At 38.1% G+C, this 23,724-nt stretch overlaps 1 protein-coding gene across 3 annotated transcripts in view; it reads right to left on the bottom strand.

The window, feature by feature from the left end:
- Positions 1 to 2,803: 2,803 nt before the first annotated feature.
- Positions 2,804 to 23,724, bottom strand: part of LOC105831356 (furin-like protease 2) — a 352,031-nt gene continuing 331,110 nt past the window's right edge. Inside the window, exons 4-17 of one of the 3 annotated variants that reach the window (XM_036293688.1) lie at positions 22,538 to 22,747; positions 14,012 to 14,306; positions 10,826 to 10,998; positions 9,328 to 9,993; positions 8,798 to 9,014; positions 8,248 to 8,375; positions 7,895 to 8,175; positions 7,122 to 7,309; positions 6,747 to 6,995; positions 5,881 to 6,349; positions 5,612 to 5,811; positions 5,232 to 5,513; positions 4,761 to 4,972; positions 2,804 to 4,605 (exon numbers count right to left, since the gene is read on the bottom strand). In XM_036293688.1, the coding sequence (XP_036149581.1) occupies positions 4,504 to 4,605; positions 4,761 to 4,972; positions 5,232 to 5,513; positions 5,612 to 5,811; positions 5,881 to 6,349; positions 6,747 to 6,995; positions 7,122 to 7,309; positions 7,895 to 8,175; positions 8,248 to 8,375; positions 8,798 to 9,014; positions 9,328 to 9,993; positions 10,826 to 10,998; positions 14,012 to 14,306; positions 22,538 to 22,747 (3,672 nt within the window). In that variant the 3' untranslated portion in view covers positions 2,804 to 4,503. Of the gene's footprint in view, positions 4,606 to 4,760; positions 4,973 to 5,231; positions 5,514 to 5,611; positions 5,812 to 5,880; positions 6,350 to 6,746; positions 6,996 to 7,121; positions 7,310 to 7,894; positions 8,376 to 8,797; positions 9,015 to 9,327; positions 9,994 to 10,825; positions 10,999 to 14,011; positions 14,307 to 22,537; positions 22,748 to 23,724 lie in introns of all 3 variants that reach the window. The other 2 variants (XM_036293689.1, XM_036293687.1) reach the window with 2 other exon arrangements.

Genomic DNA, 23,724 nt, shown 5'->3' on the forward strand with positions numbered 1-23,724 from the left:
TGAAGTATATGTTCCTGATTTTTTGTTTGCCTATACAAGGTAGGAACATTTCTTTAAAAATGTTTGAAATCGTTTGAAATATCGCGCAACTAGAAATCTGTGATTTTGCTACTTTTCTCCTCCTTCTGGAATGTTTTACACACACACACGCGCGCGCACACTCACACATATGTATATTTTATATATATATGTACATAAAACTGCTTATAATAAGTTTTTAATTAATATCTGTATAATAAGCTAATAGTGCATGTTTTTTTTTTCTAAACTGTTTTTAATATTGTTAGGGCAAGCAATTTAAAAAGCAATTTTAAAAATCAGTCACCGTTTGATTAAAAATTTTTCGTGATTAAATTTGTGTGACGCAATTTCTTACGAACTACAAGGAACCATAATGGCTTATTATTATAGTAACTTTTAAAAAAGCTTGTAAACCATTTTGAAACTGAATATACATATTCACATACCTAAAATCTATCTTCTAAATAAATGTTATCAACTTATTATCTTTTTCATCTGTAGCCGATAGATCCTTGATAATTTAATGAATATTTTCACAATTGTTTCTGTTTTTCTACCCCAAGCTACCCATTTCTAAAATCATCATAATATAATCGATCGTATTCAGGACCATTCATTTTTGAATTTGAGAAGGATTTTTATGCCAGTCTTTTTCAAGAAAGCCAACCTTCTTCTCTGGCGTGTTCTGTTTATTCTTCAAGGCTCGATCGAGGGGAACTTTCGGCCCGAGGCGCCACATCGATCTTGCCTTTTACTCTGGCCAAAACTTACCTCCGCTTTTCACCCCGCGTGTAACCTTTGACCCCTCTCCGTCGAATCGCCCGACTGCCCGCTTTTATTTCGCCGCAACATCTCCACCCTTATACCGGAAAACTTATTTATTTCATGCTCCCGGACAAAACCGGGTTCGCATATAGTTTCGCACGTGTCCGTTTCTGCGAGAACGGTCGGGAAAAATAGCACAATGGAAATGGACGATTTGAAGCAGCGGAGAAAGGTCAACTTTGATTAAAGCCGCTTCCGTTTTCCTCGTTTCTGTTTCATTTGGGCGCGGATTTTGGCAATATTTCCAAAAGAAACGCCAACCACATCTGTCCCCTTTGAGCGTCGCCTCGAGGCATTTGTAGCCGTAGAAGTAATATGGAAGTTATAATATAATTTTGCAATAATTTCACTTCGTAAAGAGAAAACAGGATAATAACAAAAACTCGCTTTTTTTACTTCGTTATATATGAATAGATATTGAATTTTATTAAATTATACAATGAAAAAAAAGAAAATTTATTCTAAAGTCTAAGATTATTTCTTGACATTAAAAAAAAATGTTTAATTTAAAAAAAAATAGATGTTTGGAGTAAAGAAAGTTAAACAAAACTTTCAAAATTTACTTAATTAAAAAATAAATCTTTTCTTATATATATATGAAAATATTTATGGGCAAATATTTGCCTATATCAAGTTTTTTTCTTTGTATATATTTTGAATAGAAACACCATTAAAATAAAACATATCTGGTATTTTCTGTTGCATTTTGAGTAGACAAATTAATTTTAACTTTTTACAAACTATTAAAAAATGTTATATTATCAAGGGACTTGATACTTTTTATTTCCTTTTATGCAATTTTACTAAATTGATACTAAAATGAGCGAGTTTGTGCATCAAAATGAATGAAAGTTGTCTGACAAAAAAGCGATACTCCTTTCTAATAAAATTGAAATTCTCGATTGTCCTTTTCTCCCTTTTCCTCCCTCTATTACAGCTGTCACTGCTTGTCGTCCATTATATCAAAATCTGATTTTAATATACATGAGAGACTCGAAGAACACAAACAGAACGTCGGTGAGCGCTGACGACTCATCCTCGTGTCATTCACAGCTTCACCCCCCTAGTTGTCAAAAGGGAAGTAAGACAATCGGCCGAACGTAATTTCCACAGAGTCACTGCTGCTCTGCTGACGTGAGCCGTTTTCTCTCGTCGCGTGACACGGCGATTTAGTAGTTCTATCCTAATTAAGAACTCCATTTCGCGATTCTTATTCCCGATAGAGTCCAACGAGGTCGATGTTACTCGCGGCAGTTACTCGTAATTGAAAACTAGGCATCCGACAGCCATGTGTACAGTCGCTGTTGAGCGAAATGGACATTGACTCGAAACTAGATTGATAATGTGAATAAAACGATTCACATATGACACTTTATTGAATATTTAGCTAATAAAACATTGATAGTTAAATAAGTTTTATTCGAAATCAGTAATCATTTCTAAGAAGTATTAATTAATACACGAAGAAAAATTAATTAATGTGTTAAGAAAAATGTTACAAATTCCTTTTGACTGACTTTTTATAAATATTTTTAAATCATCAACTGCTGATGTATTTAACCCAAAAGACTGATTTGTTACTTCTTTTTACTAAAAATCACGAAGAAATCTGCGATTGTGTCGCGAAGATTTTTCATTTTTTAATCGCGTTTCGTAATGCACGTAAATACGTGTGTCGTTTAAAAACAAAATTCTTTAATATTTTTCTTACATACAGTAGAGATTCAAGTTGTGAGATTTAGTTTAATCTTTGATGTTCCATTAAGTAATGGCCATGGAGTTCAGTTGGATATATCCCTTGTTCGTTTCTGACTACTATAGTCGGTTTGCTTTCCGGCGCATCACCGTAATTAAAGTCAATATTATAGATGTACTTACCTAGAATGATAACAGGAAAGTGGGATATCGAAAAATCTAAGTAAAGAGGAAGGATGCTCAAGAAAGTTGTGCTTCTGCGTTATGTGTATATATGTATATTTATAATCGCGGTCTTCATAAAAGTACAATAATAGCTTTATATCAAATCACAAGGAGAAAGTCAATATTCACACGAGTAGGCGTGGGCGATGGCTTTCGAGAATATCGATTCGCTGCGGATCGTGGCGTATAAGTTCTTTTTTTCTTTCTTTTTGTTATCCATTTATTTCTTTTTTCTTTTTTTTTTAACGACTTCCCTCCTCTCATGCGATCCCAACGAAACGGGGAAAGGATGGATACGAGCGAGAATCAAAGAAATAAGTAAAAACAACGCGGAAAGTGAGATATTAAACAAAACATCGGAGTAGACAATCAAGTAATAACAACAAACAGTTTAAAAAAACGCATTGCTTGTGTTGACGACGGCATGTGTTGTGCCAGCTTGGGAGGTACTGGAATGTGACGACTGACGTCACAGACGCGTCGAATAAATGGGCGATCGCAGTAAGAGTCCGTTGGTTCTTTCGGGCGTGCGAACTATGTCGATTAGTCGAGACAATCAGATTTAAGGCAGGAGAACAAAGCTAACATACGATGATCTTATTTTCTTTCTCTTCTTCCTCCAGTCCGGTCCTTCGCCTCGTTCCCCTCCTAGTTTGTCATCTCGCTATCGCTTCTTTCGCCTCCCCCTCCTGATCCTTGCGATTACTCCCCTTCGTTCGCTCACTTGTTACTATTATCATTTATACAAATATATAACAATATCCATTCATAATTCACAATTAACGATTACGATTACGTGGTCCGTGGTTCAGCCTAATGTACGGAGGCCACTTTACATACATGTCTCTTCACCCTACTTAACGAGGTGTTGATAGCCTTCCAGAAGAGAGGTGAAGAAAGAGACACGCTTTTGTCCTCTCGATAACTTGATCGGTTATCGATTGCATTGGTAAGAGAATGTTGCGCGAAGAAAAAATCGATAGACAGTTAAAGAAAGCTAATTAAACGAACTAGATTGCTTTCGATTCTCGCAACGCGCAACAATCGAAACGTATTCACATTATTCGTCGCTTGGATGACGTTCTATTTACTCGCGAATACACGCAGCGATGATACAGTCGACGATGATAAATCGAAGGCTCCGTGTTACTTCGGAAACTGAAAGCGTCGGAGGGGGAACGCGAAAGGGTGTGGAAACAAGGGTGTCACTAATCAGGCACTTCATAATGTCCTTCACCCTTTTCTCCGTGTTTCTAATCACTATCCGTGTCGGAAGTGTCTTGCTGTGCGTGACGATGATATCGGCGGCGCACTCGACAACGATGACGGGCAAAAAGTATATCTCTAGTTAAAACACATTCCTTGTTCATTCGCACATCCACGCTTTCCGTATCACGGTCATGTAAACAACAATCACGCTTGCTCTCACTCACTCTCTTCCTCCCCTTCGTCCACTTTCATTCTGTTTATTCATACAACACTCTACGGAGTTCTACTATCACGTTTTCGACGAATCTTCTTCTTTTGCTTGCTCCTCCTCCTTTTTCAACTCTTTCCTCCCCGCTACGTATTTACCACCATTTTCCTATTTTCCTTGTCATCACATGTATGGGCTATCCTTGGACCTCGTTAATACGAAAGCACGTAACTTCTGACTCGCGAACCAATCACAATCGAGACTTGTCTCTCTGTGACTCTTCGACAAGAGGTCATTAGTTACGTCGCTGTTAACGAAGTCTAGGTCATCAGCTCTGTTGAATCATCGGCGTCCATGTCTTCGGACGGCTTTACGGCAAGCTGTGTATATCCCATATTGATCTCTTTTCTACTGGACCAAGCCTGTGAATGAAACACAACGTGATGATACACGTTAATTTATCTTTCTTGTTTACAAATTTTTTCGTAAGTTGTATAAATTAGATTTCAAATTGTAAATTTAGATACGATATGCTATAAAATATTTTTTTAATTAGTATTTTGTGCTATATGTATACCTGAAGAGCGACAAATATCATTGCAAATAACGCAATTGATGCTAAACAGATAGCAACTGCCATAGTTGTGGCTGCTGTGACGGCGAGTGAAGCTGAATCGTTGTTATTTGTTCTGCCATAATTGTTGTATGTCTCAGAGAGTGCGGCATTAGCCGAGAACTCTGTCCCCGGTACTCTCCTTTTACCAGCCGGCGAGCTGTTCCTGCAGCCGCCTATAAATATTAAAAATATGCTTCCAATAATTATATAAAGATATTTATAAAAGCTGTAATATAATATTAATAATAAAACATTAACTGTCTAGAAAAAAAACATTTCATATTTTAAAACGTTACATTTTTTTCGATAAAAAAGAGTGATGTTAATTATAAGACGTTTATAAATAAAAAATAGATATTTGTCTATTTGTACAGATGTGCACATTTTATTGATATAAATATAAGATGTTAAAGATATAAATATAAAAATTACCGGTTTCTGGATCACAGAGACAACACTCCTCAACCTGAGGTCCCTTCTCGTTACCCGTACAGCATGGAACACACTGATTGTTTAACTTATCTAAATGCAGTGGTGGGGAACACGCGGCACAGCTGAATTTGCCGGGACCAGTGCATCTACGGCAATCAGAATGACAGCTCTTGCAGAGTTGAGTCAAGGAATCGTAGTATTGTGCCCCTAAGCACTCCATGCACAATCCACCTTCCAACATCGAATGAGGTGGACAGGAAGTACATTCTAGCGGGCCTTCGCCTGGAATAAATGTTTTCCCCGTTGAAGCAAATATATATATAATAAAAATGAAATATATTTCATCGATCAATTCAAGCGACTGATCGATTATAACTCACCTTTGCACGTGCGACAATAATGATGACATTTTTGACAACCGAAATTTGACTTAAAGAACCCTTCCGGACACTCGGGATGGCATTCGCCGGCCGCGAGTTGCCAGCCTCTCGGACAAGTAACGCACTGATCTCTTCTAGGCCCCGAGCACGTTTTACACGACAAATAACACTTGGCACATTGACCTCTGTCGCTGTAATAACTAAAATAAAAAAAAGACATATCGTTATTGTCTCGTTATTGATCTATTCAGCTGATGCTGATTACTTACCCTGGCGCGCAAGATGATCTGCATTCTCCGCTCTGTAGCTGCAAACCGTCTTGACATGCCGTACAATTCAGACGAGAAACGCAACTCTTACAAGTGTGCAGACAAGGGACACAAACCGGTCGCGATGGTTGCACTACAGAATAGTACGCGTCGTCACATTGTGACACGCAGCGTTTGCCCTGAAGAAGTAACGGGTTCGGGCAGGATATGCAGTGATCCTCTGTAGCGCCGGCGCAGGTTTCGCAGGATGAGTGACACGTCTTGCATTGGTTGTCCTCGTAATACTGGCCCGTGTTGCACTTACTGCGGCTCTCGGGCGCGCACAGGCCCTTCTTGTTCAGGCTCCAGCCGTCAATGCAGCTGGTGCAGCTCAGCGTGCTGCAGGTAGCACAGCCGGGCGGACATGCCACACATTCGCGTCGCTTCTTGTCGGCGCTGTAACCAGCCGGGCACGAGGCGCGACACGTGCCTACGACACATTTGTAGGAGACCGTTTAGCGGAAATTAATTACCGTTACAACATTTTGATCGGATACGACGGAGAGTATCGGATGTACGTCAAATCTTAAATCTTTTTACATAAGCTCTGATGCACATATATAAAACAAATCTAATATTTATCCCATTTCAAAAATTGCATATAAATATTTGACATATGTGTATAATTCTAATCTACTTGTTTATAAAATATTAAAGTCATCTTTTTATATTTAAATTTGAAAAATTTGCCATTCGTATCGAATATCTTTCCAATTATCTGAATACAATGTTGCATTTAGATACTAAAATATTAAAATATCCATATTTTATAGATTACCACGTTATGTGTCACATTTACTTATTGGCCTAATAAACCGTTTACTCACCGTTCAGAGCGAACAGCCCGGATCGGCAGGAGATGCATTGATTATCCGCCGTGCCGTTACAAGTCTCGCAGGTAGGATGGCACGGCGCGCAATTGTAATCCTGCGTCTCGTATGTATATGGCGGACACGCGGCGTAACATTTGTTCTCGTGCATCACCAAATGATGCTCGCAGCTGGTGCACTTGTCCGGTCTGTCTTGGCAGCTGGCACAGTTTGCCTCGCATGGCACGCATGTGCTGTTCTCAGTGTCTGCACCGAGGAAAGATACAAAATCGCGCGTTACTCGGTGTTAATTTTAAAAAGGAAAAGATGGAGAAAGAGATCTTAAATACGGAAACAAGAAAAAAAATTATTTATTTCTTCTCGTTCACGTACTTTCGTAGTAGCCCTCCGGGCATTGCTGAAGACAGACCGCCAGATCGGTGACCCGAAGGTGAGCAGGGGCGCACGAGAGGCAGGAATCTTGACCTGCACCCGCACAAATTTCGCAGGATTCGTGACATGGCCAGCAAACGCCGCCCTGGTTAGGGAAGCTCCTTGGGGGGCAGCGACTGACGCAAGTGCTGAAAAAGAGATAAGAGACCCCTCGCGTTTCTAAAGCGCTTTTCATTAAAAGGGATCAATGAAACGGCAAAGTATAAAATTAGAATTAATAGATTCATTGAGCTATTGTGTACCAAATGAATAAATTATAAAAATAAGATTAAAAAAGTATTTGTTTTGCGATGAATTAAATATCTTAACGAAAACAAAAAAAAATTTAATGATGGTTAAAAGATTTTAATTAAAACGATTTAATTAAATTTAATTAAAACAATTTTAAATAAAATAGCTCAATCAATATATATAAAACGATTATTTACTTTCTTAAAATAAAACAAATTTCATGCTCAAATCCTCCTACCGTTGTAATCCATAGTTTCGTGGCATTGCAAAATTATACTTCAAGTTTTATTAATTTTATAAAAATTGAATATATAGTCAGTGTCATCGTTTGACACATAACTGCATTAAAATATAAAATATAAGATCCTTACAGGAATAAAACATATTTATAACATTGTTCTCGATATGTATTATTCTGACATTCTACATTTATAGAATCGGCAAAAATATGCTAGAAGTCGTATTTTAAAAAGTGCACTCACTTATCGAGACGATAATTTTTACAAGCGACACACTGCGTCGGACCCTTGCCATAGCAGCCTTGCGCGTCGCACTGAGGATCGCAGTCGTGAGAATGTAGAATCCTCCTGGTAGTATCGAGAGAACCATCCGCTTGCGACGCCACCGACGGTGAATCGAAGGCGGACGCTGATGAAACATCACCGGGCAGATGGTTCGACAGGATTGGCGCCGACGAGCCATCCAGGGTGGCGACGGACGCTTGTAGATTCGACGCGGCGCCGGTGTACGGGCCTTGGTAACTCTGAAAGGTAGACGGAGAAAAGAAGTCCCTGTTGCCCGGATAACCGGACAATTGTAGCGGATCATCGTCTACCGTGAATGGATAATGGACGGAATGAGAAGGAAGGTACGCAGAATGTACCGGATTAAATTGCCGCGTGCGTATCCGGATCGGGTTCGTCGATGTGCCGTAGAAGATCAGCTGCCACTTCTTCAGGATGCCTGTAACAATGTAACAAAAGGCCCGAGTTATGGCGGAGCGATTCTTACGCAATGATAAGTTAAGAAAGTCTCTTGAGATCAATTGTAAATAATTTGTAATCGTTAAACATGATACAAGTTTCGAACTTGGAATTATTTTTATAAAAATTACAAATTTATCTTGCAATCCATTCGTGTAAAAAAACAATAATATACCAATAGATTTAACCAGTGGTAAAGGTATCAATGCCAATAAAGTTATTTGAGGTGGATATATTCAAAGAAAACAGGAATAATTGAATTTAAATAGAGGAAGCAAAAAATTTTATTTTACAATTAAAAAAATATTTGATTTTCCTGAAGCATCCCATACGAGTCAAATAGAAAATTGATTTATTACATACATATTTGCAAAATGAATTGATAAATAACGCTGGACTTGCCTGGTGAATTGACGTGCCGATTCCCAGCATTAATGATCTGCAGAGTCCATCGACCGTCAGCCTTTTCACCCCAGAAGTGTACACTGAGAAAGGGCCAGTCGTCAAAGTTAGAGCTGAGAACGTCGCGCGGCCGCTCGAATAATAGCGTCGAAGTTGTGCCCATCGGTGAGGTCAATAATAGTCGCAAGTTTCCTCGAGGGAAGAACCTCAGAGAAACCTTGTTTCACGATCGAAAATTCAAATTTTGTAGTTGTTTCAAGTTGACATCGAAATAGCAGACATAAATTATAATACTACAATCTCCTGATTGTTCTTAGAAAATCGACATAATTACTTTACGACACAGTAATTACAATGAAGTAAAGAAATTTGTAATAACTTTAAGTGATTACACAAGGACAACAAGTTACTGAAGTAATAATCGACTAAAGACTAGCTACATTTAATATTTATTAAACTAATTATTGTAATAATTGTGTGTTAAAATTAAGTGGCGGGAGAAAGAAACTTTCTTCGGCATGTGATCTTACCTTACACTGCACGTGCTCCAAGAATCGCACCTCGTTCAAAGACCCAGCGCATCCGGTGACATCCATGTACGCGCTCAAGGTGTACCCATATGTGGGATCGATCGGTCTCTCCTCGTTGATCTCGTCCGATTTGCAGATGTGCTGCGGCGGGACATTGGTCCATTGTTCGGCCAGATTGACCATGGCGCCCGCGTCCATCAGACCGTAGCCGAACTTGTGGGAGACTTTTCTCTTTACGCCGTTCAGTATCCAGCCGGGTTCGTTGGTCAACGGATCGGATCTCGAGGTGAGCACCACCAGGTACTGCATGTCTCGCCATGTCAGCGTAGGGTTTGCCTCGAGGGCGAGGGCGGCGATGCCGGCGGCTAACGGCGCCGAGGCGGACGTCCCGGTGTGTTCCACCGTACAAATGTGATCGGGACGCAGCTTGGCGTCCATGTCCACCGTGGCGACGCTTTTGTCGTTGCCCGGCGTACCTGACGAGTACGTGGATGCCAAGGTCGAGCTGCACTCCTCGAGATACCATGGCTTATAGCCGCCCTGTGTCGCGCTCGATATCGACAGTGTGAAGATGCTGTTCGTGTAACCGTCGCAGTTACATGAGTCAGTGTGCCGACCGCCGTTACCAGACGCCCACACGAAGATCGAGCCCTTGCCCTTACGACCCTGCGTAGGAAGAAAGAAAGGATACCGTGAATATTCGCGACCAACGAAAAATAAACGCGCGATCCGCGACAAAGCGATAGGATATAATAGTTTTATGTTATAATATTTATAATAACGATTTAATTAGATGACAACTATATAATCTTAAATATATTATAAAAATAATAATTTGAAACTGTAAACAAACCAAAGAAATATTTTCTTTATTAAAATCTTCGTAATTAAAAAGAAATGTTTATTTTTACCAAGTGAAACTGAATAAAATAAATTTTTACGCGAGAGATATTATTCTATGTTGTTTCAATTAGCATTTGTTTCGAAAAATTAAAAACTGAGTTATTTTAACAATACCGTAGTGTGGTAAAAAGTTATTCCAATAATATACAATATTATTTAGTTTACGAAAAATTTGTGGGAAAACGACAAAAACAAAACAATTTATAAAGTTATTTTAAACAAATTATTTTCTGCCGCGAACTAATATTTATTTTTAACCGAAAAATAATTTAACATGCAATTAAAACAATTTAAATAAAAAAATTAAAATGTGTTTCTACAATTCTTTCTAAATATTTATATTTTATAGGGTAATAATCCCAACTATCAGTTCAATGTATAATTTGCAATAGAAATGCAAATAATATAAACCTTCTTTTATAATCCATAACTCTTACTACTTAAGTTCGTCAACGACAACGATGTCGCAAAGGAATTTTTAATCCTCCCGCAGTAATAAAATAAAATATCGAAAGGGGGAAATTTCTCGCCACAAAAAATTAATTGATCCTTTCGCTTCGCGCGGAGACGCGTGCAAAAGCGATATATAGCTTACGCTCGTCACTCCGTAAATAAATGCCCTCCTTGCAAGAGGGCCCGGGCCGTCGACGGTCTTGCCGTCGTCCTCGGGACCCCAGGAGGCGCTGTATATGTCGATGTGATCAGGATTCAATCCCAGAGCTCTGGCCTCGACGGCGTCGTTTACCGGACCATCGAGCATTCGCACGCCTGAGAACACGGGGAATATGTGCGTGAATGGGTCTTCCTTTTACCTCTCTCGTGTGCCGTGATTTTTATATCATAGACTGTCGTGCAGATTGTTAACATCGATTTTAAGGACACCCGAGACTCCGAACGACCGAAGCTCGAAGTAACAGAAAGAGAGAAAATGCCGACCCATGAACTCCGGTCCAGCAATTAATTCACAATTTCTTACCTCGCGTTCTATAATTTTCATTAAATTTATATAAATGACCTTATAAGTAATTTTTATGATATGAATATTTCTCGGTATAACCGTGTGTGATTTTAATTAAATTTTTTATATGACCCCAATTTGTGTTTCTTCGATCCTCTTATCCGTGCATTAAAAATATTTAAAATCTGCATAATTAGATATTCGTAAATTTATTTGATGCGAGATCTAAACTAATTTGCATTACTCTATTTTTGTTCGGCTTGTTCTCTTTTCAAATATATTATTTGATTATTATATCAAAATCGTTTTTATTAAACCTGAAGCTTCAGAGAATTTCATTTATACCAATTTCACTCTCTTAAAACTCACCTCATAAAGTAATATTCTAGCGAATTCAAATTAGTCTCATTTAACTAACATTCAAAATCAAATTCCTTCAAATCACACGGCGGTTAAAAGCCTCCGGATGAAAATAACTGGGAAATTCTATGTCTCTATCGCGAAATTTTATCGCGATCTTGATCCTCGTACAAAAGTGTCTCGTAGGCAAACGATGGTTAATTGCAACCGCGACATTCGCCACCGCAGTTTCGTTATCGCGGGAAACCATCGCGTCTCGCGGCTCTAACGAAATTTCTCGCCAATTCGCTGTATCGAGATTTCAAATTTCGCTACGAGGCGCGCTCGCAACGACCATCAATTCCTCGAATTCAATATCCGGTTAACGCTGCTGTATCGCGCTATCATTTCGACTCCCGCTCTATTCCACTCGTCGTAAGCCCCCGACGGCTTACGGACGCTCGTTTCGCTTCGAAGTGGGTTAACGGAATTAATACAGCTCGATAGCATCGAGTCGGGAATAGCGGCGAACGCCCGGAAAACCTGGCCTATTCTTCAGCGGGTCGGACGATAAAGCGACCACCGCCAGACCTGACATTCCCAGCGGTTGCTTGTACTATTTATTTCCGCGCGCGGAGCGATTCGCCGGCTAAGTCAGCGCTGGAAACGATCCCAAGGGGATTCGCTCACATGGCATAAGAAAAGATAAACATCGTCTTCGAGACAACGAAGCGAAAGCCCATCGTTTAAGTCGTGCATTAAGTGATTATCGGGCATCGACGAAAGGAGCGGAGCGTTTCCGCGGATGTGAGATTGACGGCAGCTCGAATAGACGACGAGCTCTGTAATTAGCGTCAATCTTCCTCGACAGCGATTAATGTATCGAGCATATAAATTTCCAATAATCTTTTTTGTGGAAGATATTCTCGTTTTCGCGTAATTTTTTTTTGTAATTAGCGTAGAGAATAAATGGGCGAGTGCGCGTCGCGACTCGCTCGGATGTTAGATAATGAATCTGAATATAAACCGTGATTAAAACCAAATCGAAGGATTATTAGGTTTCCCGTTAGTCTGAATATTAAACGGACGAAAGATTTTAGTGCATCCCTCGGTGCTCGGGAGAGTACAAATGCACCGTCAACATTTGTACGCGCGAGTTGAGATAAGAGCGCACGCTCTCGTCGCCTGAAATACTAACACACCTGAGTAACAACCTATTTCAAATTTCAACAAAATCCGTCAGAACATAAAATTGCCTCTACCAATTTCCAGTTTATCAAACGCAGGAGTATAAGGAAAGGGAAATATTGATCCCTACTATATATGCGTTATATATGCATACATTATATGCACTTCATTCAATTTTCGTGTTATCTGCAAAATATACAGGCCGTAATTGAAGATGATAATTCAATTTTCCTATAACTCTAACGGCATAATTTATCAAACATGACGACACATTTAAAATCTTTCAAAATCAATGTTTTATAAGTGGCTTGTTCATGAATAGATTGCATGCGTTGCACGCGTATTAAATGATTTTATGTTAGTGTAATTCGTTATCTCTTTCTAAATTATCTTTCTTTTCGTAATGAAGAGATGAGGTGACGGACAATTATGAATCACTTAAATTTAATTTTCATTAATTTGTACATATTTAACGATTAAGCAAGTTGTCAATGTCGATGTAAGAAGTAGATTATAATTTCAAAGAAAATTATTACTGTATTCAATAAACCAATTAAATTTTGGAAAAACATGTAAAAATGTGTACATGTAAATATATATCTCTGTGGATCGACATAATTAAATACGTTGATATATACATTTTTAATACTAAAAGTATTATAATTTCAAGGAATTATTAACCTTATATAAAAAAACTTTATTAAGTGGGTTATTAAAGGTAACTTTCTTGGTTTTCCTAAATATCAGCTATAATTAAGAAAGTAATTTTATGTTACAATAATTACAAACTAGTTAAAAAATGTAAAAAATAACATCTTCAATTTTATTAATACATAAATGTCTATAAAAATATTTAATTTTACAAATTTGACCCATAATTGGGACCTTTAAATTAAAAAACAATTGTTAATCAGAATTAGAACACGCTAATTGCTAGATATCTAAATTAACGCAATCAGAAATATTAAGAAAAAAGTTTTCTTCCTCATAAAGTTTATGAATAAAATGCAAAGTTAGTATTTCGTCAAAAGAACCAGTGTATTTTGGAACTAAATAATATAACCATTTTCAAAATGTCCTATGAATGTTTTAATAATAGTCGTGTATATACGATTAACTAATATTTAATCTCAATAGAAATTAATTAATTTGACATGAACTTCCTTCATTTATCAAATTATATTTTCAAAATAGCGTCGGAATAATCTCATTATTTTCTTTCATAATTAATTTCGTCATTATACGTGTGGCTATACTTATCTACTTATTTCGATATCATGGTGTAAGTGAACTAACCTCCGATACTGGCGTTATAAGCTACTCCGACACCGCAGTATTGGTTGAAGGCGACGGCGGCGACTTCGCCGGCACATCGAGTGCCATGCTTGTTGTCGCCGTTGTCCCTCGGCATCGGGTCGTCATCATTGTCGTTGATATCCGTACTGGCTAAGTGATCGTAGTTAAGCGCGAGATCCGGATGATTGGTCTGGATGCCGTCGTCCAGAATCGAAACGACGACACCCTTGCCGGTGTAGCCCTTCTGCCAGGCCGGACCGAGGTTCATGTCGTAACCATCCTTGGCGCCGCCGTTCTACGATAATAAAATATTAAATTCAATTTAGCTTGGACTATTTAATGAAGAACATATATATTCTCTTCAGCGCAATTCATTTGTTACCTTTTTTTTTTAGTACACGGAGTGTAAGGAAATTTAAGAATAAACTAATTTATGTTTCAACAATTGCAATTGTACAAACGTTTTCCTTCACTACTTAAATGTAACTACTAAATACGTGCTTTCCTTAATAAGATTTTTAAAAATTAATTAAACGTTTAACTTATTACTTCCCATAAAATAAAAAGGACGTTAGCTCCATATCCACAAATTTATACCTTGCATATAAATTTTATGATTATTTCAACATTAGTGTTAAAATATTTTGAGATCATTTATTTTCCTGATTTTTTATTTCCGTATATTTCTTATTTTTCGTGAGTTACAATTGTTTCAGCAAAATACTAAAAGCTTTTGTTACGTTAAATATACAGTCCATACTTCCGTAAATAGAAAAGAAATTTACGTTGTATTCCAAGCGCAAAAAAATATTTCGTTACGACCGAAGATTTTGATGATAAATCGCGCACGGTACGGTACATGATTCTTTGACAGGAATTAATTCGCGAATTTCGTGTTACCGTATATGACCGTTGATTGATATTCGTGTAACGCTGTACATCTCCACACGCGCGTATACAATTTCGTGGATTAATGGATTACTAGCCACACGACAAATTCGGACGCCACAGCTTTCACAACGTGGTCTCCGTTATACTAGCAAGTAATCTTACTTGCTATGGACGTAGATAATGGACATTCTCAACGGGCGGTTTTCCAAATTGTTATTCTATTGTTAACGGAACAGCGTATTAATGTTTCTTTTTCGAGATATCTATACTGAAAAAAAATAACTTCACTAAATTTTTCAATGATAAAATTTCTTTAGTTTAAACATTTATGTATTTTAATTAAATACATAAATACTTCAACTAAAGAAATTTATACAAGTTAAAAAATTTAGTCAAATTAACTATTTCTTTCTCAGTGTATCAATTTTTATAATATATGTATATTTCATTATGCGTAATATTAATATATAGCTGAAACTTCTAAAAAGTTTTCAATATCTATACCAAATCCCTCAACAGAGATTTTTCGATCGCCAAATGCTATATCGTGCGCCACCACTCTCATAAAAATGTCGACGGTGTTAAAATTCCATGCGAATTTTGACAGAGCTATAGCTTCTCCGATCGGCTATCGCTAGCCACCCAGAGATATATCGAGCCGGACAAAAATATATGCGAGACATGATTCGAACCGCCGCGCCGGATTCGTATCCCCTAACAAACGTTCGTTTTATGCATTTATAATGAATTGATTATTGCGGGGATCCGGCTACGAATGACATTTTGCATTTGTGTGCGTTATGAATTTGCGTAATAAATGTACACTATGGAAATATGCGAATGTTTCGTACGTGTTTCCCCAGCGATCACTCGAGTCCTCGTGTGGTCATATTCAAATCGCGGTGAAAAAAAATTCACGACAGCGACGCGATAAATTCGTGCGTGCGTGGCATGATATCGTAGACTCTGTAAGATTATCCATCACGAGAGATATATAAGCGCTTAAGCACGACAAACACATCGATCCCACAGATTAAACAATCTATCATTCTTATGATACAAAGAGATCTTCATATTTGTAAAAAAATAATAATTATGGTGTGATAAAAAATAGCTTATAAAATTCTTTAAAATTAGAAATAATCTATCCGTATAAAAATTTATTCACATTTTAGCAAATGCATTTTTATATTTGTTAATATTTAATATAAAATTAAAATCGGAAAATGTTTAAAAACGTTGAGAAAATCTAATAGGATCTGATCAGATTTCCTAATTAGAATCAAATTTATAAAACATTATGTTTCCAATCTGACCTTTATAGGATTGCTTATCAAAATCTATAGTTTTTTGATTGGATTCTGATTTAATCCCTAAAAAGTTCTTTATGTGGGCAGATTTTTATAGATAGAAAGAAAGGTGATAGTTTAAAATCAACTTTTATCGTATGTATATAAGTTAAAAAAAAATTGTAAATAATATAAGAGAAATTGCTATTTTGCATAATGCATAAAAAATCTTAATTCTGGCGCTGATTACCGCGTAAATTCCGTATTATCTATATATCAAGAATAATCTCGGATTTGAAAACGTAACGACGCTTCTGCATGCACATGAATATATGGGAAATACTTTCGCGGAACGCAAGAACACAAGGCTATTCTCTAATCTCTACGATGTTTTGCAGCGCGAACTGAGCGGAATTGGAAGATAGAACATTCGCATCGAATACACGATTCAACAAATGTTGCATTTCGTATATTAAAAATCAGTTTTCTCTTCACGAAAAAATTTTGCAGCAATTACAAAAGTACTGTATTGTTTATCAGGATCAAAGTTATAAAAAATGAAATGATGAAAAGAGTAATAAATAAATATATAAAAAGTTGAGAATTAAGAAATCAACTCTTTAACTGCATTATTTTTTAAAACTTATTCTACGAGTGCCTTTGCAACAAAAATTTCGATTAGGACTTGTGATCTGTCAGTTGATTTAAAGGAGCAATTTTTAACGGATAATTTAGCAAAAAACTTTTTTAACGATAACATGCTAAAAAGTGTAATAAAATAAAAAAATTTTTTTTTCTTTCGGAATAAAAAAGAGAATCACGCCTCGAGAGATGTGCGGGGCAGGAAACGTTGGCGATACCTAATTCGAAGGATTCCCGCTTGGAATCTAACGCGAGCCCGTTTCGGGCTATCGCGCGAGTGAAGCGCATGTAAAAGGACAGGAGAGGTTTCTCTTGATCCGGCTCTCGTACATTACGCTCGTAACTCATCGTGATCAGGGACGCAGCGCGGTACGTGTTCTCGTCGCGGGAACACCGACAACCGGGAATGTGCCAATCTCCGTGTCGATGCACCACCTTTCTCGCTGCTGCTTTTTTACCGGGTCATTCGGAGCCGGGCGCGTCGCCCCACGATGCCGGCACCGTTTTCCCCGGCAATTCCATTAACTAGATTGCGCATTGTCGTGCTTGCCCGTGAAGAAGACCCGGGGGCATCGACGCATGTCCCTGGTCGTCCGTGTCAGCGCTTATCTGCAGAGATTTCGGCGGATCAAGGAGAGACAAAGAGCGAACAGCCGAGAGCGCGGTATGCGCCGAGAATACAACGGGATCAAAACTCGATAGCTCGGAGAGGAGGAAACGTAGTCCAACGTAAGTGCAACATTACCGACCTGCTTGTCGTAGCTATCGCCGTTCCAGCTCGTGGATACGGAATTGTCAATATCGCTCAAACCGTACTGTTCGTCGGTTTGATGAAAAGTAGGAAAGGCTTTCGATCTTGCGTCACCTTAATAAAGATTTTTACCGAAAAAAATCTAATAAGATCTAAAACGAGATTGTAAAGTTAAAAAGTCAATGAAATGTAGAAAAATAAAAAAGAAATCTCACAAGAAATTATTTTTTTAATGCTTCGATTAAAAAATTTGTTTTTTTGCAAAAATGCAAGACTGTCTTGTACCAAAATCAAGGAATCTTTGATTGGGTATTCCACGTTCCTTTACATTGATCGATCTATCGATCTCTCGGTTGCTTCTTCCCTTCCGATGAACGCAAGCAAAATTATCCAGCGAGAAACGCCAAATTTACGGGCACCGTGCATAAGAACGCCGTAATCCCATCAGCGTGCTGCGAATGAGGCGGGATGGGTTCATGCGCACACATTGTGGACGCATATTGTGCTCGGGAAAAGACAATGCAGTCCATTGTCTCCCGCGACGCGTGCGGTCGACCTGGCAAAAAGAGAACGCAGAAAAAGCCCCGCGGCCAAGTCGGATTTACGTCGGGCCGGGTTGTCCCGGCTTCGTCTCCGGACTCCCGTCCCGGCGTCTTCTGCGGCACGACAAAAGCGATCTAGACGAAACGTCGTTTCCATAGACTGCGACACAAAAATCTCACCGTACGAAGTTTAGGATACTCCCTACCTAAAAATACAAAAAGAAAAGCACATCGGAAGCGAGATTTGACTCTAACTATCTCCTACATTGCAAAACGTACCACGAAATAATTCAAACAAAAAAATTTTTAATTTGATATCATAAAGATTAATACATTACAGTTTTTATAAAAATCCTTAATATAATTTAGTAGTTTGAACACAAAATACAATAAAACATTTAAACTCTAATGTAATTAGAAAAATTGTAATCTGGATTAATTAATACATAAATATACATATAAAAAAGAAAATTATTAGAGATGTGATGAAAATCATTGATTTCTTTATTCTAAAAAATATTCGAAAATGTACTGCAATAAATACAATTCCGAATGTAGAGCATAGTGCATTTTGCATTTTCCACAAATAATTTTTTTTTTAGTGTCTACATTTCTTAATAATAGAAGAGAATAATTAACAATACAAGAAATAATATTATTATTAAATATTATTCGAAATTATATTTGTATTTAGGTTATACCTTCAAAAAGAAATGCTTTTTACCTCCTTTACGAAGTGTGACTAACAAAATTAGCATTATACGATGAAGATTAGAATGATCAAACTTTTAAATTTGAAAAATCTTAATTTATTTAAAATTCTAGAATTGTTATATATGTTCCAAAAATTGAAACACTCTATCGTACAATATAACCCTTTAAACTGTAAAGTTTGTCTACTTTTTGCTTTAATCACGAGTCTTCGTCTAATCATCTATTAGTTTTCTATAAGTCTAATCTTTTATTAAAAGATTAGATGGAGACTCGTGATTAAAGCAAAAAATAGATTTACAATTTAAAAGATTATATTGTAGGATAAAGTAGTACATTTTTGAACATGTATAACAATTCTATTCTATAATTCTAAATAAAATAAATGGTTCCAATTCACTCCTCTAGCATTATATTATACATACAATTTTATATTTGATATGATATTTTAAAGTGTGTTTATTTTTTACTTCGACTCTCTTGTCAGTATCTATAGTCGGTGTTATAATAGATTTTATTCTCCGATTTAATCTTCTATCGTGTTACACATATATAATTTTATATATAAGCTGATCTTTAAAGTTTGTCTATTTTACATCAAATTTGCTTCAACTTCAATTATTCATATCTAGTTTATAATATTATTTAAAGCTAAAGTATAAAACATCCACTCTAAAATATCATATATTTGCTGCAAATCGTGTAAAATTATTATTACCTTCCCCATCTTGCTTTTTTTATCACTAAACGCGTTTTACCTAAATAATAAATTATTAAATGTCACTGTTATTTTGAGAAAACATTTATAACATGACAATATTTTAAAAGAGCAGGTTATTCCTGCATATTCAGACATGCGGTGATAAAAAATTAATGTGAAAACACGAGACAGACCCGAGACGAATTTCCAATGAGAAATTTACGCTGATTAATTTGCCTTCGGATATTTCTGTGCATGCTGCAGACATGCACGGTATCGATGTGATATATACCAGTAGGGGGGGATATCACAGGTGGTTTATCAGCTTACGTAAGCCCCGGCTGTCTATCGCGCTCCGGGCGACGCCCAGGGCGTCTCACGGCTGCATCCCGTGCTTTTATACGTGGCAGTTTCCGCACCCGGGTTTCGAGTGTCGGCATATTTGGGCATTGCTCTCTGTAAATAGAGAGAGGAGGCCCGAGATATCGAGCGTTCGCCTGGGCTGCTCCAATTTCATACCACCCGATATTACGTCCATTATGCAAAATCGTAATCTTCATGATATGACGCGCGCCACGCCGTTTCTTTAAGGCTCTCTGCTCTCCCTCCCTCTCTCTCTCTCTCTCTCTCTCTCTCTCTCTCTCTCTCTCTCTCTCTCTCGCTCGCTCTCTCTCTCTCTCTCTCTGCCGCTCCAGCCACATCGAATCACAACGTCAGAAGCGAGACGTGGACTTTTCTCGTTGCAATACACATCGGAATAAGCGAGGAGAGGAAAAAGAAGTCTCGAGAGAGAGAAAGAGAGTGCGGAACCTATTTTTGTAAGTGCGCCGTTACGCAAACTGAATTTGTTTATTCTTCATATCGGAAAAGAAATTACATCTATATATTTTTGCAGCTGTTTGGTTCGTCCAATCTCGTTCGCGTACAGAGTGGCCTGTATATAATGCAGCAGGATAAATATATAGGTTTTCGGAACTTTCTTTCATCTTTGATTCTTTGATCAATTTGCAGCCGTTCGCTCCCTTTGGAAGCGAAAACTTGATCGCGTCTCACTTCTCCCTCCCAACTTTTTGATATTCAGCTTTGAACTTCTCTTTTGCGATTCTCGAATTAAAATACTGCCAAAGTACACGGGATGAAACGAAGATAGGATTTCCCATAAGGGAATTAAGAATCAAAGTAACTAGCTATCTATCTCTCCAGTAACTACCTACAGCGTTCGTAGAAACGGGTGATCGGGATGCTCGAATCCTTACGTTCTCTCAAACGTTCGCCAATGAAAGTAGCCAAAACAGCTAGAAAAGCCGGGACACTCGATATAGTCGAGAGAACTTCTCGGCAAGTTAGGCCGAGACGCCGTGCTGGCGGGATATGTGTCGGAGAAGAGCGAACAAGCGAGAGAAAAAGAAAGAGAGAGAGAGAGAGAGAGAGAGAGAGAGAGAGAGAAGTTTCTACCGGAAATATCGAGCAAGCCTGCCAAAAGCTAGCTATCCGCTTCCGCTGTTTCTCGCCACTACGCTGTTCTAGACGGCGCGGCTGCATGTTATAAGCTGCTTACGCTACCGCAAGAAAACGCATGTACAACACCACTGCTCCATTAAGGCCCAACTGATCTCGCGAGAAATAAATATCCCGAGTCCAGTCGCGCGCGATGCACCAAGTGTCGAGATTTATTGCTGTTACACAGAAAATTCAAGTTTCCCGCGTTTATCATTCTCTTTCGTTAGTCAAAATATCTTTCTCGCTATTAAAAAGTCAATTTTTTAAATCTATACGCTATGTAAGTGCGTATTTTATATGTATCTATAATTATAAACTTTGGAATTATCAATTATTAATATTTCAACGAAACTAGTAAGCAATAAATTAAAATCATATACTATTAAGTATCAATTTAACTGTCAAAAAATTTCTATCGTATTATCACAAAGTAATCTTGATGTAAAAAAATACCTATCTAATCTTTTCTACAGAGCATAATCTTTTTTTTAAACATGGAAATAATATGTAATTGTAGATAACGCGTAGAATTAAGGATAATCTCGCTTGAGCGCTTTAAATAACAAAACACCTCGGTCTCTCTAGCGCGCTGAATGCGATGATCAGTCTGGAGAGTTAATTTGGTGCGATTAAACCACGCCAGAACGGAAGAGCGACGTTCTGTCCGACAGGATCGCGAAGTGGAAGAGGTCTAAAACAAAGTCAGACGCGTTGCTTTCGATAATCTCAGGTTGGCCCGCGCCGCCGCCACCGCCGATCGATTCCCCGACGGCTCTCGCTCAATAAGATCGCATTAGTCCGCGGCCGCTAATTGGATAACAAACACGCTGATTGACTGTTTGCACGGGACTCCGAGCCATTATGTGCGATAATTGTTTACTCGCTCACGATTACGGCCGAGTTATGCAAGTTATGCGAGCGTTTTGCGTGAAATATGTAACCACGTTTAAGTGTGTGCATCGAGCTGCAATGGAAACGCCGCAGTATATCTCGGCTATTACAGTTCGAGATATGCGATGATTCGGCGTAATAAATTCGCAACTAAAAATCGCGATTTACGTCAGACTTTCTAATTAATGAGGTACGTTAACGTTAGAATTAAACAATTTGTGATTATAGATGACATAATAATTGTAGAAGATTTATGATACTCTCCTTAAATTGATATTGTCTGATGAAAATAACAGTAAAAAGGTCTCGGAATATTATTCTTATTTATTATTCATTACTCATTATTATATCTCTTTTCTATTACAATATTATATTTTTATTATGTGTTAACAAAGTCGATTACGCTTTATACTTTGACTCTGTGCATCGTTACATGTCAGGTTACTGGGGCATTTACTTTAGAATTTCTTTGGAGTGACATCATCGATAGATTCTTCTCAAGAAAAAGAAAGAAATAATCGGAAGTGTCGACTTAGATACCGCACGGAGCTGGTTCGATTCCCGGTCACGTATCCTGTCGCGGCGGTCTATACGGCGAGATGTACTTACCAGGTACCATTGTTCCTTGAAAAGCGGGTCCGTGAACAGGTTCTGAAGTGGCACGCCCCTGTTTCTTTGGCGATGGAAGAGGGCGGCCTGCCGCGGGCGCGGACCAAAACCGCCGCCGAAGAAAGGCTGATAATCGGCGAACGTGTAGGACGTAGCGCCGAAGTCGCGCTTCTTGCGCTTCTTCTCGTGCTGTTGCTGGAACCAGTGCACCTGCAACCGAAAGCATATCGGATCTGCAACAGAGCCTTTTTGCACCACCGCCCTATGATCGACTTCGGGCTACGTCATCGTGCTATAAACTTGAATAACTTCGGCGGACCGTCCTAAGAGCCATTAGCCTTTAAAATAACGTTTTGTTATCTCTCACGTCGCTCTACGTTAAGTTCCACGCGACATTACATGATAATGTAAAACAGTAACATCGCAAATTTTCCGAATATTATTATTATTATTGTTATTATTATTACAATATGTTTAGTATATTACTTTAAAGAATTATTATATCGATAATTAAAAGTCAGAAGAAATCTAATTAATTTCAAGAGAGAAAGAGAGACATGATAATAAAATTGTCTTTTTGTCTTTTTGTAAGAGAAAATCTACTCGTAGCACCGACATTGTTTATCACCCTGTTGATTGGCCAAACAGCTATATATTGCGACGCTTCGACGTGGAAAATTCACCAGGGCAGATTGACTCAATCGAGGGTCATAAATCGAACAATCACCGAAAAACGCCTCGGGGAACGAGCTTTAATTTTCGCGCGCGCCGCGTTTCTCCCGCTTCATTCATATCGTCGCGTTGGATCCAGACGCATTGCGATTCGATCGCTCCGGTACCGCCGACAGATTCACGACCCTCACGCAATTTTGGCGAGGGTCCAATATACGCCAGCGGATCACAAGCGAATTAGTTTCACGGTCGCATTGGAGACGCGCGCCGATGCAGCGATTTTCATATTTTCAAACTAACACGACGAGTGTAAGAAATTCGGTACATGTGCCGCCCCAGATCGATTATTGAACATGCTAAAAGTCCCTTAAAATCAAACGATTATGGCATTCGTGCAGTGGAATAGTAGCAGATGTTGCCGCATTCTCTTATGAATTATAAATAGCTGTAGAGAGAAGCAAAAACTTCAAATATTATATAGAAAACGTGAAGTTGTGAAAGAAAAAAACTTTTGT

The sequence above is a fragment of the Monomorium pharaonis genome, chromosome 11 (assembly GCF_013373865.1).
Source record: "Monomorium pharaonis isolate MP-MQ-018 chromosome 11, ASM1337386v2, whole genome shotgun sequence".
NCBI lineage: Eukaryota > Metazoa > Arthropoda > Insecta > Hymenoptera > Formicidae > Monomorium > Monomorium pharaonis.